Source organism: Podarcis vaucheri (genome assembly GCF_965113315.1).
Source record: "Podarcis vaucheri genome assembly, chromosome: 1".
Lineage (NCBI taxonomy): Eukaryota > Metazoa > Chordata > Lepidosauria > Squamata > Lacertidae > Podarcis > Podarcis vaucheri.
This window is the reverse complement of record NC_138759.1, coordinates 99372739-99389077: the sequence shown is the minus strand read 5'-3', so window position 1 is coordinate 99389077 and position 16339 is coordinate 99372739. Positions and strand designations below refer to the sequence as shown.

At 41.2% G+C, this 16339-nt stretch overlaps 1 protein-coding gene across 5 annotated transcripts in view; it reads right to left on the bottom strand.

Annotated features, from left to right (window-relative positions):
- MGAT5 (alpha-1,6-mannosylglycoprotein 6-beta-N-acetylglucosaminyltransferase) overlaps positions 1–16339 on the bottom strand; it is a 120965-nt gene that overhangs the window by 21239 nt on the left and 83387 nt on the right. For all 5 annotated transcript variants that reach the window (XR_014213400.1, XR_014213401.1, XM_082198286.1 and 2 more), the window contains exons 9-11: positions 15358–15492; positions 12345–12478; positions 11288–11421 (exon numbers count right to left, since the gene is read on the bottom strand). Coding sequence is in view for 3 of the 5 variants with exons in the window: in XM_082198286.1 (XP_082054412.1) it covers positions 11288–11421; positions 12345–12478; positions 15358–15492 (403 nt within the window). In the remaining 2 variants the exon portion in view is untranslated. The remainder of the gene's footprint in view (positions 1–11287; positions 11422–12344; positions 12479–15357; positions 15493–16339) is intronic.

Below are 16339 nucleotides of genomic sequence, written 5' to 3'. Positions count from 1 at the left end.
ATTCTTCCTTAAAGAGAAGTATACCTAATTAACTTGTTTTGTATGGTTGTTACCGTATTTTTCGCTCTATAACACGCAGATTTTTTCTCCTAAAAAGGAAGGGGAAATGTCTGTGCGTGTTATGCAGCGAATGTGTGGTCCCTGGAGCCGAAAAATAAGGCAAAAATCAAACCGTGCTTCAGGGAGAAGGGAAGCCTGAAGAGAGGAAGTGGCAGGTTTCCTGCATTCTGCCTCAGGGTCTTACTGCCCGCCCTCTCTGTTTCCTTGCTGTGTTTGCTGAAACGGAACAAAGAGCAGGGGAAGCCCCTCCCCTCCAGGCAAGTAGAGGGGGAAGCAGAGCGTCCGTCCTTCTATCCTCTCCCTGCTCCGGAGGAACAATGTTTGTGAAGGGAAGAGAGATTACAGGTTCGGCTTAAAATTCTGATTTGACTTCCTGATTTTTGTTTTTGGAGACACACAGCATTCAAATATGCTTTCTTCCATTTAAAGAGAGAGAGAGAGCACACGCTGGCTGGCTTGTGTGGGTGGGTGGGGGGAAACTTTTGCCTTCCTTTCCTCACGTTATAGCCCTCTCCTGCATTCTTAGCCTTCTGTGTTTTTCCTTCCCTCCCCACTTAAAATGTGGTTACAAAGCATGGATCCACATGGATCCTCAGGATCTTTGCATTGGGTCAGCCAAAATTCACCATCAGAGCACATAGCATGTCCATGACTACAGCCTGTCCCCCCCAAAAAAAATCACGCACCCACTGTTGCCTGGGGCTGCAATGGTGCAAAAACGTGGTTAAAAAGTATGGGTCCACATGGATCCTCAGGATCTTTGCATTGGGTCAGCCAAAATTCACCATCAGAGCACATAGCATGTCCATGGCTACAGCCTGCCCCCCCCCAAAAAAAATCACGCACCCACTGTTGCCTGGGGCTGCAATGGTGCAAAAACGTGGTTACAAAGCATGGATCCACAGGGATTCTCAGGATTTTTGCATTGGGTCACCCCAAATTCACCATCAGATCACATGTCTGTGGCCACAGCATGAAGCACAAAAATGATACGTCCACTGTTTCATTCAGAATATTTTTTCCCTTGTTTTCCTCCTCTAAAAACGATGTGCGTGTTATGGTCAGGTGCGTGTTATAGAGCGAAAAATACGGTAGTTTTTAAAAATTGTATGGTGTTCTTGATGTAACCGATGTTTAGACCTTATGGTGAAGAGCGGGTAGGAAATTTTAATAATGGTGCTGATGACGACAATAACAATTCTAGCATCTACAAACTCTCACACATTATTTAAATGACTGTGGTTTTTGAAACAGAGCTTGAATCAAGATCAGTATGGGGCTGCTCAGACAGATGCTAAGGTGAGATTAAAGCTCTTGGTTGTTCCTTTGATCAAGCAAGATGCATTCCCAGGTGATGGGTACTATGAGAACACCTTCAACACACACACACCACTCACACTACTCCTTTAAATCTCTGTGCTTTGAAGGAAAAACATGGAGGGGGGCATTTGGGATCAACCAACAGGCAGTAGGAGCATGCCTTGCTCGATACTTTCAACACATCCCTCCCACATTTCTCCTTCAAAACTCTGCAGAGACTTAAAGGAGAAACTCAAGGGTGTGAGAGAGGGAGAGAGAGAAAGAGAGAGAGAAAGCCCTTTGTAAACATCCCCATTGGTAGATGTTTACAAAAGGGCTATTTGAAAGCCCCACAGTATGCTTTGAAGTCCAATCAACGGTGGAGTGTGTGTGTGTCTTCAAAAGGAAGAATCTCTCAACATCACTATGATAGCAGCTATCAGCTTCAGTCCATGGTGGGATATGTGAGAGAGAGATAAATATCTAGCGCGAAAAGACTGCCCACCCCTGCTCCATAGGAATGTTCATATTCTAATCCAAAGTGTTTTAGAGCACGATGTGGTTACTGTGAATATAATAGTAAATCATGTCATATTTTCTTTTGTACAGTATTATAAATTTTAATTTCTTAATCCATTTAGAATTTACAATACAAGGATCAGCTCACACACCAAGTGAATTATCTGAGATTTAGTTCTTTTTCAGTGTTCAAAGGGCAGGAGGAAGGGATGGTGGGAACAGAAGAAACGTTTTAAGGAAAGGTTGCTTAGAAACAGAATGGACTTGTTAAATCTTTTGACACAGATTAGGATAGGCAGGGCTAGTACTTGTTTGCAACTGGAATAGAGAGACAAGATACATAAAATGGGTCAAACTAAGGCCACATATTTATTAACTTAACTTCTGCGCTGCAAATGAAACAGTGCAATCAGCTAATTTCCATTGACGGCCTCGGTCCTGTATACCTGAAGAAGCATCTCCACCCCCATCGTTCAGCCCAGACACTGAGATCCAGCGCCGCGGGCCTTCTGGCAGTTCCCTCACTGCGAGGTTACAGGGAACCAGGCAGAGGGCCTTCTCGGTAGTGGCGCCTGCCCTGTGGAACACCCTCCCATCAGATGTCAAGGAAATAAGCAACTATCCTACTTTTAAAAGACACCGGAAGGCAGACCTGTTTATTTAATATTTAATGCTGTATTGTGTTTTTAATATTCGATTGGGAGCCACCCAGAGTGGCTGGGGAAACCCAGCCAGATGGGTGGGGTATAAATAATAAATTATTATTGTTATGACTGCCTTGGATGCACCAAGTCCTGTCCTCAGCAAGGGTAATGACCAGGCATAGCTCCATTGCCTAGGCCTTACCTTTGAGTGAACAGGGATGCCTTCCTGACCCTGTCTCATGCCAGGGCCTTACAACTCAAGGCACATGAGGTGTCCAGGCTAAGGGCCCCACAACTCAGAACATCGGGCCTCCAAAATGCCCAATGAGGCCAAAGGGGGCGTGGCACAAACCCCACAGCCATGCCCCCGATAGAGATGTTTATGTGACCTCTACATCCATGTCCATGCATCTTATATCTTCCTGGCCAGGTGCAAATGACACTCCAGGGGTGCGGTGCTACACAGCCAGAGCGAACTTCATTTGCCAAGGCTTTTTAGAGAAAAGCTAGGCTCCCAACACGAAACTCTACCGCAGAGCCGCAAAAGAGTGGTTCTTATTCCTCGGGCAGAACCAGCAGCTGCTTTCTTCTTGACAGCTACGATAAACTTGCCATTTACAGAAGGCACTTCTGTTGATCATCGAATACACAACTGTTATTACTTTATGCCAATTATTTTCCACCTACAACCCTCCTCCGTATGCAAGACCTTTCACATCAGGGAATGGGATGACAAAGCCTGATGCGTTTCTCTCTCTTAAAGCAACATTAAACTGGAAAATATAATCATGTGTGTACAATTTTCAATGGGAAAGGCGCAAATTTCCACAAGCTTTCTTTATGGTAATCAGCTGCAGAAACATAGGAAGGAAAGAAAGAATACATGTGTTATGTTTTAAATGGAGATAGTAAGGAGGAGGAGGTAAAGCTGCCTGAGCCATCAACTTGGCAACCTACAATTAGCAAAAATGTGCATTATTTAAAAATTATGCAGGTCACCTCCACAGAATAGTAATCTTGTTAATCAATGATCTGCTAAAAGCCACAGGAACAAAGTGCAATCCAGCTATACTCTGTGCGTGGGGGGAGCCCAAGCATTACCTCACTGCTCGATTGCCAGGCAGTCTAGTTCTATAGCTCTATGCTCTGACTTCTCATAGAATACAATGGAAAACGAGAACAGGGGTAGCCAACATGCCACTCTCCAGATGTTGTTGGACTACAACTCCCAGAATTCCTGACCACTGCCCATGCTGGCTGGGGCTGATGTCCACAACATCTGGAGAGAATCATGCTGGTGACACCTGTACTGGAAGCATTTTTTTTTTAAAAAAAACTATTGCTACACAGCTGGATACATGGTTGGAGACCACAACACATGCTTTTTAAAAGATAAGTGCAGGATTTCTAAAAGATATATAAATGTGTGCATGTATCTAAGGTCTGTTTTCCCAGTGAGTTGATAAATCTCACGATTTAATGGAATTTTTCTCCGTACAAAAGACAAAACAAAACCCTCCATGTAGAAAGAGAGACCTAAAGGAGCCAGTCTAGCTTTCTCTGGCACAGCTTCCGATGTATTATGATGCCTTTTAGTGGAGCAGCATTCAATCATGTCAGTTTCACTTGCAGGATTAAACACTACAACCCAGACACAGCAACCCAACATTTTATTAGCAATCTGCTTTAGGTGGAATTGACCGGTAATTCTAGCCTAGGGATACCTATCATAGTGCCCTGCAGATGTTGATAGACTAAAACTCCCACCATCCTTGGCTGGGGCTGATAGGAACAGGTGTCCAACTCGGTTGGGATAGCATCATGTTGGCTACCCCTCCTCTAGTCTTTAGTTCTGTATTCCATAACGGCCCTGCAGATGTGACTACAGATAGAAAAATCAAAAGTCTTGCTATTGTTACAAGATTAAATGAGACAAACTTCAGGAAAGATTTGAAGCAGCTGAACATGATTGGGGACAACTTTGTTATTTTTAAAATGTCACATTTAATGCAGCAAGATGTGTGGAACTAGAAATTAGTTGTAACTCTCAATAGCAGATACTTTTTCAAAATCTCACGAGGGAATATGGTAGAATCTTAAATCTATCTATGTTTTCTCTTTTCAATCCTGCTTAATGCCGAAGCATACAAAAAGAGTTTCTGAGTGCCAGTTATATAAATTCAATTTGGCAGAAGGATCTGTTATTCCTTCTTGGATTTCATTCTCAATAATACAGCTTCTGTAAAACAAATTACATTCCCAGAAACACATGTGTAAACTGCTATTTCCTCAAACAGGTGCCAACTGAGTGGAATCTTGTGAAATATTTTGTCTCTACTGCACAAGGAAAAGTCTTTCCATCCATATCCCTATTCCACCCCATCTAACTAAATAGATTCCATCTATTAGGTAGACTGCATGCAGATCTTATGCATTTGCTACACAATCCTTACAATCCTAATATATTTTGTTCTGAAACACCCGCGTCATCTAGCCATGGCTTTGAACAACCCTAGGATTATCCCACAATTAGGGTGAGTGGCTTTTCTGTGAATGGCATCACAGCTAAATTTCATAAACAATCAAGGACAAACTAGAGGTGATGATTGTGCTGCAATTTTAATTATCCCCAAATTCTTAGTCATTAAAAAATAATAATCAAATATAGATATAGCTTTTGAACATAGCATTCTTAGTTCTGGTGTTCAAGCACTTTATCACTGTTTATCTTAAGGTATATAAAGACATGAACCTGGTGTAGCAAAGATAATTAAGGAATGAATATAGCACAATGTAGTGAGCTTCAAGAGAAGCACTATAGAAAGACAGCATGACAAATACTCGGCCTTATTTTATAGATAAAAATGTGACTATACAAATGCAGTCATTACTCTGAAATCTGGGCTGGCACAGATGTAAATCTGGGTTTACCTTAATTACAGTTGAAAATTCTTCCAATGAACTATTTAATCATTATTTGCAGATTTAAGAGATTGACTCTTATTTGCAAACATATGTTAAGCAAGGAACAAGCACTGCGTACAGCAGGACAAACTTTGGAGAGTATGATTCAAATTCAATAGGTTGAAAAGATCATCTTTATTCCCTGCATCTCAAATTTATCTGCCTATGCTTCTGAAGGTGTAGGCAAAGCAGCACCATCCATGCAGACTTGAGGTAACCGGGATGTTTGCAGATGCCGGGGGGGGGACCAAAACCCAACTGCCTTTAGGAATGGAAATGGGAGACACCCATATGGAGAAATAAAGGGTTTTAATGTAGTGTAAAGCTATCTACTTCACCCCCTAAAAGCATCCCTAAATGGAGAACCCTTGTGACAAAACAAGCCACTGAGTGCAGAGCACTCTCAGTGGGGACAGAATATTATCTGATGGATACTAACTGAGGAAAACCAGACCAGTGGAAGGAGCAATGGAATGGATTGGCTGGAACTCTGAGTAAAACCACAGCACACTGTAACATTTTGTGGCCGGTTGCCACTTGTTACATGGCTATTAACAATTTGCACAACTTTTTTCTAGGACTACTCCATGGCACATAGTACCAGCACCTCCACCCCACCTCAGTTAAAAGTGCAGCACTTACTGCAATAACTTCATGGTGAGTACCAACACCCTTTCCCCCTATATATAAAAAGCAGTGACTATTTGGTATAAATCAGCAGCTCCGTTCCCCCAAATTTGGAGAGGTAGGATGCCTGATGAGCTTGTGTGTGTGTGTATCATTAGTAAACTGGAGAAGATGAGTGTATGGGAGCCTGCAATCCCAAATGTTTGAGGAAGAAGCTCTATTCTACTGAATACAAACAAATACCATTTCTTCTCTACTGTCCACCAATGCCACACACTGTTCACATTCTGCAGCAAGTTCTATCCACCTATTATCCATTTTGCCTGCATGTTACAACTGTTCATTTAACAGCTGGGAACCTGGAGAGGTGTAATGATCAGGAGGTTGCTGTCACTGCCCTTACCCTTACAAGCATGCATCCTCCAGATGGTCTTTAATTAGGCTAGGAAGATGGGTAACACAGAACAAGCGGCACTAGAATATTTTCATCCCCCAGGAAAAGCAAAGATCTAAGGATTGAAGAAGGATTCCGTATTCATTTCAGATCTGTCTATAGTGGGTAGACCAGGGAAGTGAGAGGGCAAACACTATACTGGTTAAGATAATATATTACCTTTTCCATAGTGAATGTTAATATGCAAGGAGACATTAACTGACATTTCTCGAAATAGCTATTTTACAGATGGGGCATTTAACAACGGATACGAATATGCTGGATATGGCAGGCAAATTGACAGGGCGGAAAGGAAGGAACCAAGGAAGAAAGGGAGGGAGCTGGGGAAAAATAAACTAAAAGAAAAATCTGAAAATAAATCTGATACATCTTTTTGAGTACAAGACCCAAGTCTATCTGACAGGCTGTTCTTCTGATATACTACTAATCACATTGGGAAATACACTGATGAATTATACTCATTTTTTTATTGAGGCTTTTAAAAGTCTCCTAGTACTGATAATAGAACAGAATGCATAATCACAAAAGCTGAAAATGAATCAACAGTTTCCAATGCTGCTAAAATGTGTACTCTAGCACAAGGAGCACACTCTAAAAACCTTGAGTGTTCATAAATGAGGATGAAAAAGTTAATGATTTTTCTTCAAAGTCACAATGAAAGCAGCACAACTACCACTTAAACAATAAAAAAATAGTTTTTCTGCTCAAGAACCATGGGCAAATATAGGACAATCAAAACCTCAAGATGCTGCTAAACAAATGAAATGAACAGACAGCTGCCACACAGAGAAAGAGTCTTGATAGGCCTTCAGGCTTTGTAACGGGCAGACAAAATAGGCTGGCAAAGGGGCCACTAGGCATTCGTTCATTCTCTCTGTGTCTCTTTTCTTCTGCCATGGCGCCTTCTTGAAGTGGGCTTAACCTAGCAGATTTATCCCTATGGGAAGTATAATGAGAAATGCTTTCACTGAGGAAGTTTGTACACTGTGGCTTTAAATCACTGGGAAATCCCAGGAAATTACTACAGTATGGATGAAGAAACTACATGTCCAAGGTCTGTACTATGAATTATGAAGAGCTCTCACGGTTTTCTGCTGCTAGCCAGAACTAAGATGCCCCACAAAACTCAAAATATTTGTCAAACCCTTGAAAATTGAAATGACACCTGTACTACTAAATTTGTACTCTTAAATCCTCAGTCTGGCATGTTTCTGTAAAGAACTGAGCAACAGCTTAAGATAATCGCGTACACTAGTTTTTCCTTAAGGAACAATATTTTAATTACACAAAGAAATTATTAGAGCTGCTTTAGCACTAGATAATGTACATGTGCACATACACACCATGTACGACATCATGTTAAAAGCTTCTATTTGCATCTGTACACCACTGCATACATGCATGTATGACAGCTTGAATTGGCAGTGGCTTCCTAAATATTCTAAATGCAACACTGTAAAGCAGCCTTCCCCCAACAACTTCTAGCATCACCGATGGGAGTTATAGTTCAAGACGGCACCCTGCGAGAGGGCACCAGGTTCAGGGAAACTGGTATACACCATATATCCACCCATTTATTTTTGGGATTTATTCAACAATTTCCCAGGATGCCTAGGCATTCTAATCTAAGAAGCAGCTTTTAGTCATAGGTTAATGGCATAAAAGGGAGATGTACCTGGTTGACTGAGTGTCCTCTAATAGTTTAAAACAGGGTAGCATCCACTCTATGACATCTGTGGCTGAGTGTGCATGATAAAATCCTGGTCAAATAAGCCAGCATATATACAGTTGATATGCCTCTCCCTTCACTTGAATGGTGAAACAAACCAGATAATTTCTCCTTTGGTCTGAATAAGGGAGTATGGCTAATGGCTTCCAAACAAGCCGGACTCAGAAGCTAGTATTAAAGTACCTTCTCTGTGATTTACAGACACTGCTTGGTATAGATGATAGCTCTTTTGGAAGGTAAGAGAACAGAGATGGCTTCTTGCATAAACAACTCTTTTTACTTTTGTGTGCGCACAAAATTGAACTTTTAAACAACGCAAATCCAGTTAATTCTTTTCCTCAACCCAAACTCTTGATGTTGTGACTAGCTGAAATCCCGCTTTCAATAACTAAAGTACATATCTGTGTTGCAAGCTATTGATTCTTTATTCTAGAATGCTAGGTGTAAAACCTGGTATTTGTAGCACCAAAGAGAGATTTACCCAGCCTCCAAGATCCATCTGCAAACATGCTACAATATCTAGCCTAACCTTTCTGTACTAAAAACAAAAAAACCAAAAAAAACCCTCATCTCCTGCTTTATGTAACATCTCATCGGGACAACTCAAAAGCTTGCAACAAATTTGCAATGTTTTGATAGGTCCAATAAAGTTGCTGGCCAACCGGATTTTGAAACTTCTTGCTTACATGCTAACACAGCTGCCTTTGGCTGTTAACATGCCATTATAATTCAGTTTGTTACAACTGCATTTCAACTAGCCATTTACCCAATAAAATGACAACATATAAACACAAAAGGTTAAGATTACCTCATCTGGCTCTCAGCAGCTACCTCTTATGAAGAGCTAGAAATTACAGAACTTTAATTGCACAGAGTAGTACTTGCTGCATTTGCTTCACTGAATACTTGTGTTGTATTATGGACGATGGCCGTGCCCTCTGGGCAATAATGAGACAACACAAAGCCTTTCTACTGAGAATGGAGGGTAATTTGGAGAACGCCCCAAGGCAGCCTTCCCCAAGCTAGTGCCCTGCAGATGTTTTGGACTACAACTCCCATAATCACTGACCAGTGGTCATGCTAGCTGGGGCTGATAGGAGCTAGAGAAGAAGAGGAGGAGGAGGAGGAGGAGGAGGAGGAGGAGGAGGAGGAGGAGGAGGAGGAGGAGTTTGGATTTGATATCCCGCTTTATCACTACCCAAAGGAGTCTCAAAGCAGCTAACATTCTCCTTTCCCTTCCTCCCCCACAACAAACACTCTGTGAGGTGAGTGAGGCTGAGAGACTTCAGAGAAGTGTGACTGGCCCAAGGTCACCCAGCAGCTGCATGTGGAGGAGGTGAGAGACATGAACCCGGTTCCCCAGATTACGAGACTACCGCTCTTAACCACTACACCACACTGCCTCTAGAGTCCTAAACATCTAGAGGGCAATAGGCTGGGGAAGGATACTCCAAGGTGTTTGTTCTTCTAGCAGACCAGAGGTGACCAAGGATTTTTTTTTGCCCTTGTTCTCTGGAGCTGTATGCTTAATTCTCAAGGGAAAAGAACAAAAGAAAATGTCTTTTGTAAGCACACAGCTCTCTCTCTCTCTCTGCACTTCTATCTGGATGAGGAGAATGCCTTGAAGTCAGTGCTAAGAAATTTGACTCAGTCAAGACCTTGCCGTGCATGTGAAAATAAGTGAATTATTTAATATTATGATTACAGGGAAACAGCAAGTCAGCAAGTAAAAAAGAAAAAAAACTTTAGGCAAAAGAAAAGATAACTCATAGGTTATCATTTTTGGAAGTGCCAATGGCCTAGTCTACCATTGGCACTTTATCATAAACAATACTTTTTAAATAATACATAATTCAATGGATCTTTAAACATGTAAAAGCAATTCCTTTGAGCATTTTGGAAAGACAAATAATAACTGAAACTAGAGAAATCAACTCTTCTGTTTTTCTTTCAGTACCTACAAGTTCAACAACACATGAATCCACAAGCAAGTTTGGCCAGAGGCTGCTACCCAGAGACCAATTACTTATAACAAATGAGAGAGTTGGAGTAAGTCTCCATTGGCTGTTCTGTAGCTTCACAATGTGTAGCTGTAAAAATCAGGGCCTCTATCTTCCACTATGGTCAGGATTGTGAATACTTTGATTACAAAGAAACTTGAGAGTGTTGCAAACAGGGATTTTTGTTGGAGGCATTTGTAAGCTGACAATTAGCTGGAGATCCTTTGGTAAAAAGAATGTGACACTCACACTAGAAATCTCACAAATGGGAACACAGAAGCAGTGCATGTAATAGTGTGTTAAAGACAGTGGGCAGGATTCACCTAACTAGCCTCATCAGCAGAAGCCCTGTTCAAGGACTTCCACATGTACAATTTGGCTCCTGCACTCCCTGATTTTTTGGGGGGGGGCAGTAAAACCACCTGAACAACTTGAGGAGTTACAACTGACAAGTTGTAATGCTTGCACAGATAGAATGATTGGAAGAGCATGATGTTCAATTCCACCCAGTAAGTACAGCTAGGAGAGTTTTTGTTTCCAATATTCAGATATAATATGGAAAGTAGTTTGACTGAGAAGCCAACCAGGAGCTCTAAGTTTCTTTTCAATGCATGAGAATTAAGGAGAGGGGAGAAGAGAAGAGTCAAATGTTTGTACTTGCTCATGCACATTATGATAAACCAGTTAATGGCTTGGTACAGATTAATGGCATGTCTCTTTTGCCTTCCAAATCTTTCAGCTATAAACATGGTGCAATAAACCTGGCTGAACATATAATGACATAAAATTGTGCACAAGACTATAGTCTAAAGAAGCTGCATCTTTTGTTAAAAACCTCTTTGAACAGATAATATCTGCCGGCATTGTTTTCTAAAAAGTACCTGTCAAACACTAATTAAAATATAGCTCAGTTTAAGCTTGCAACTTTGTGTTCTGCTCAGTCATTGAAAATGAACTTCCAATAAAAGATTTGTTCAGCATAGCAACTCACCTTCCAGAAGTTATCAACTTTGCCATAGACAAGCGACTGGTCCTGCCTTTTAATTACGTTGAAGTGCTTGATGTCACTGGAATTCAGATATTGTTCCACAACAAAACCAAGGAAACTATTGTCTGGAGTGTGAGCTGTAAACCAATCAACCAAACAAACAAAAAGTCAGCACTGCGTCATTATGCATCACTGCAACACTGTCATAAGTCTTATCTTCTATTATGTATTTTCCTAAGGATATTGTCATGCTGCAATTCACATGGCTGTTGACAGGTAGCACTGTGAGGTAAAGGGATCCCTGACCATTAGGTCCAGTCGTGACCGACTCTGGGGTTGCGGCGCTCATCTCGCTTTACTGGCCAAGGGAGCTGGCGTACAGCTTCCGGGTCATGTGGCCGGCATGACTAAGCTGCTTCTGGCGAACCAGAGCAGCGCACGGAAACGCCTGCTAGGTGGGCAGGAGCTGGGACCGGGCGAGGATTCAAACTGCCGACCTTCTGATCAGCAAGTCCTAGGTTCTGTGGCTTAACCCACAGCGCCACTGTGAGGTACAGCATGGTAAAAAAACCACAAAACTGGTCTCAGAACTGCTGGGCCAAGGCAGCAGCATAAGGGGCTGAGGAGGAGGGAGATAGAAAGGCAGGAGGTGGCACAGGCCAGAGGATGGGTGACCCAGGTAAGTGAGCAAGATGTCTGGCAAGGTGTAAGGAGAAAAGGGAAGAGGAGGGAGGGGAGAGAGTGTCTTTGATGATGCGTAAGGGGATGGGGTGGCTTTGGTGAGGGGGTTGATAAGGGCAGGTGGGATGGTCCAGCAAAGAGAGCAGGGATGCAGCCCCTAGCATTTAATAAGTGCTTAGAATATATGTTTACCCTTTCATTATATTCAAAGACTTGTAATATTAAAAGTGAAGGATACCAAAATAACTACAGACCTATAAAAACAGTTTAATACGTGGACATATCTTCTTTTTTATGTAATATCTCAACTTGGATGACTCCGAGGGCTAACTCCTATTCTGAAAAGCAAAAATTGCTTTTGTAAACAACTTGAACTTACGAAACATTGTGTAGAATTGTTGTGGGTTAAGGTTCCATTTTCCCCATGGAGTTTTGTGGCCTTTAGATTGGGCATAATGAGCATGGTTAAACTCTGGTTCAGTCCCAAATGAATCTAGCACTCGTAACATGCACCTGTGCAAAGATAAAGGAAGGCAGCAACAGTGTTAGTAATTGGTGACCATGCCTTCTAAAGCTGATACAGAAATTTCTGGCATAACCGAGAATAAAAGCAATACCATGATATGCATCAACAAATCAGCATGGTTACTATTCATATTTATTCATGCCAAAGAAAATATGGTAAACATCTGCCTCTGATAGCAACACCACGGGCCAATTTACATAATAAACCTAGCAATCTTGGGAATTAGAAAGGGCCCATTCTCCCTAAATACCAAGTATTATTATTCTTATTTGCACGTGTCCACTGAAAAATGGCCTAGAAGTACTTCTCAACAATGGCCTAGGAGTACTTTGTTGAGAAGTTTTGATAGAAAAGGTATTTGAAAGGCAGTTTCAGAGTTGGAATGGGATCAAGAGGTGGGGTGGGGGGAAGAGAAGAGCTGCAATAAATTAAACACAAAGAAGAATTTTCTAACAATAAGAGCTGTTGGAGAGTGGATCAGACTCCCTTGGGAAGTGGACTGTCCTTCCTTGGAGGTTTTTAAGCAGAGGTTGGATGACCACCTGTCATGGATGCTTTAGCTGAGTTTCCTGTATTGCAGGGGGTTGGACTAGATGACCCTCGATGTCCCTTTCAATGCTACAATTCTGTGATTCTATTTTATGCATCCATGATACTTCCACATTCTAAGTCCCCTAAGTCTGCACTGGGTAGCTGAAATTCAAAGCTTTATGTCAACCGCTTTCAGTGAAAACATTTTACAGCAGCAGAATTATTTTTTGATTACATCAAGTGCTTGTCGGGAACCAAACGTATTATTTAGTAGAATAAATCATACAGCAGAAGGAAGCTGTTGGGTTATACTGTGGAAAGGAGAGTGGGATTTGAATAAAAGCATTTGGTTTTAAGCCAAATGCAGGACGTGGGATGATTCTTGGAAGATAAGGATTAGCAAAATGAGTAGGCTGAATTAACTATCTGAAATACAGTGACAGGTTACATAATATTTATTATTCTCCCCATTGCATTAACACTGATAACAAAGAAATGAATCACCAAGTCAAGTTTTAATGCACTGTTATGCATATGGTGCACTCTTAAAAATAATGTTTGAAGGAAAGTAAACCAAAGTTAAGAAAATGTATATAATGTGATTCCTAAAGTAGCTTTACTGTTAAGTTTTCTTCTTCTCTACTTTTAATAGAATTATAGGACTGAAAGGGATGCCAGGGGCCATATAGTCCAACCCCTGCAATGCAGGAATCTCAACACGTAGTCCCCTATCCAATTTGAAACCATACCAGACTCTACTTAGCTTTGCAAATATGCTAGCAGTTTTAATGCTATACCGCTTGGAGGTGTTTTGCTGACTTCCACTTTATAGAGTACCAAAGAATAACTGGAAAACAGAAAGCTTTAAGAAAACCAAAGGATAACTAATTCAACTTCCTGAACTGAAAAGGCAAGAAATTGTTGGAACCCATCGTCAACAAATGCCTCCAGAGCCCATAGCTTTCCATAGCACTTTATTCCATTACTCAGTTCATGCTGCAAAATGAATAGTTAACTGAGTTACCTCAAATGCTAAAAACAGCCTTTTTTCAATTTGAACCATTTGGTAAAGAAAAGCAGCAAAGAAAAGTTGAAATATTCATGTTATTTCATATATTTAATGAACTAGGAAGAAGGAAAACAATGAGGTTTTAGTTTGTCAGGCACATTTTCCCCTCCCATCTTCTTCCTAACAGAATCTGCTCAGTTTCTAAAATTTGGAATCCAGTGGCAATGTAAATCTACATGAATGAAAAATGAGTGAATATATGTTGCCCATTCATATTTTCAATTATGTTTTTCAGGCTCTGTTCTGCTACAACTGCAAACCGTGGCTTGGTGCTATGTGATAAAGCTTGCACACACATGCACACTCTCCTTGCTCATCTGAAAAAAATATTTCCTGTAAGCCTATTACATATGAGTCATCCAAATATGGATTATGCTTTCACTCCAAACTAGAATGGCAAACCACAGGTTGAAGCTGATTTGAAAACATGATTTGGAGAGCAAGTATAAACTGTAGTTCAGTTCACCACTCTGGATAGAAAAACAAGCCCTGGATTGTTTGTAAGAGGAAGTAATTGGGTGTCAGTGGGGAGAAGGGCGGGTATGAATACAAGGTTTGTTCACAGTGCACCAGAATAAAGTCTGGAGATACACCTGAGTGACCCTGACCACAAAAAACTAAAGCAACTAAAAAGCAAGAAGAATGCAAAATAATACAATTTATTTTGGTTAAGTTTACTTTCAAATATTGAAAAACAAAACAGATAACAAAACAGAGATTAATAAATCTAATCAGCAAAAAGTAGTGACTCCAATTGCCAGATGCATTTCAAACGTCTTCTTCAGTGGCATATAAACGACAGTTAGTGGATTAGCTATTCCACAGTAGAATCAGATTCAGGTTTGCATAAATCAGGAATCTTAGTCTTAAGGAAAAAAAAGACTACATTTCTGCTCTGTGCAAGATTTATCCTCCTGATATCCAGGAATTTTCCAGTTCCACTTCACTAAAGCAGGGGGTAGACTCCCAACGCTCTGGCCTTGAGGGACATAAGGGATGAAGAAGCTACTGTCATACAATTTCTTACAGAGCTCCTATGAAAAAGAAGCGACTCATACACAGGAGTTTTTTCCCCGACGTCCACACAAGATGTGAGGACTGCCTGGGTAAGGCGTCATGGCCTTATGTGAATGCTCTATAGGAAATATGGCTAGTTTAAAAATTCAGATTCCACATCAGGGACAAGGAGGAAAAAGTTGTAAAAATGCACTAGATATGTGGAACCACAATTCCTTCTGATAAACTGCTTTAGAAAGGAATACTTACTGATAGTGAACCCAGGATGGTCCAAGGGTTTTCTTGAACTGAGTCAGTCCAACAATGTCAATGTAAATTAGTTCCACTACTTTATCCCCTTGAGTTGGGCAGCCAGATCTGTTACCAACAACCTTCTTCATAATCCTAATAGTAAGAAAAAAGAAAAACTTCATTTCCACCAAATTCCTGCATTCATACATAAGAATGAAATAAATTTAGTCTTAACAGTGAGCTTTTATTTTTCCATTCCCAGAGACAGAATGACTAACGAACCAGTGTGTGTGTGTGTATACGCATGTATTGCCTCAACAGGATTTTTGAAGAGCAGTGTCTGAGCAGGAGTCACTGCAACTCCAAAAGCCTGTCCAAGGCAGTATTCTAACCCTCAAATGATCAGTGCTGATCTAACATCTTGCTGGTCTGGTTCACAGAACACCATATGTCAAACTATGGTTTACCAGGACTGTGAGAACATGTGGATTCCTGGAGATGAGTCACTTTACTCATCCCATCTTAAGCCATGGTTTGACTTAGTGCGTCATCAAAACCTGGCCTTGTGGTTAGGCTCTTTCCTTGCTAACTGTGAGCTACAGCCAAGGCTTGTTCTCAGCACTTGGGTTTGGAAAACAAGCTAAGCCAAATCGTTGGTTAGCTCAGCAGAGGAGTTAAAAAAAGACCAGGAAGAAAGCATAATGGTTGCAACCAACTCTCCTTGTACCTGCACATCCACACAGTCCCAGAAAACCGTAGTATGGCTTACTGTAGTGTGCAGGCAAAGACTAATGTGAAAAATATGGTTTGTGCAACAGGGCTTTCGTGTCCTCTACTCTTCACTGCTGCCTTCTCCAGGAGCCCCACTAGAATGAAGTGGAATATTGTGTCAGGGAATGGAAGCAGGATATGGAATAGGTTGGAGCTGGAGGGCATCTTCCCTATAAGGAATTCCACACCCTTCATTGAGTGCCCCTTCCCATTTCCTGCCTAGCAATCC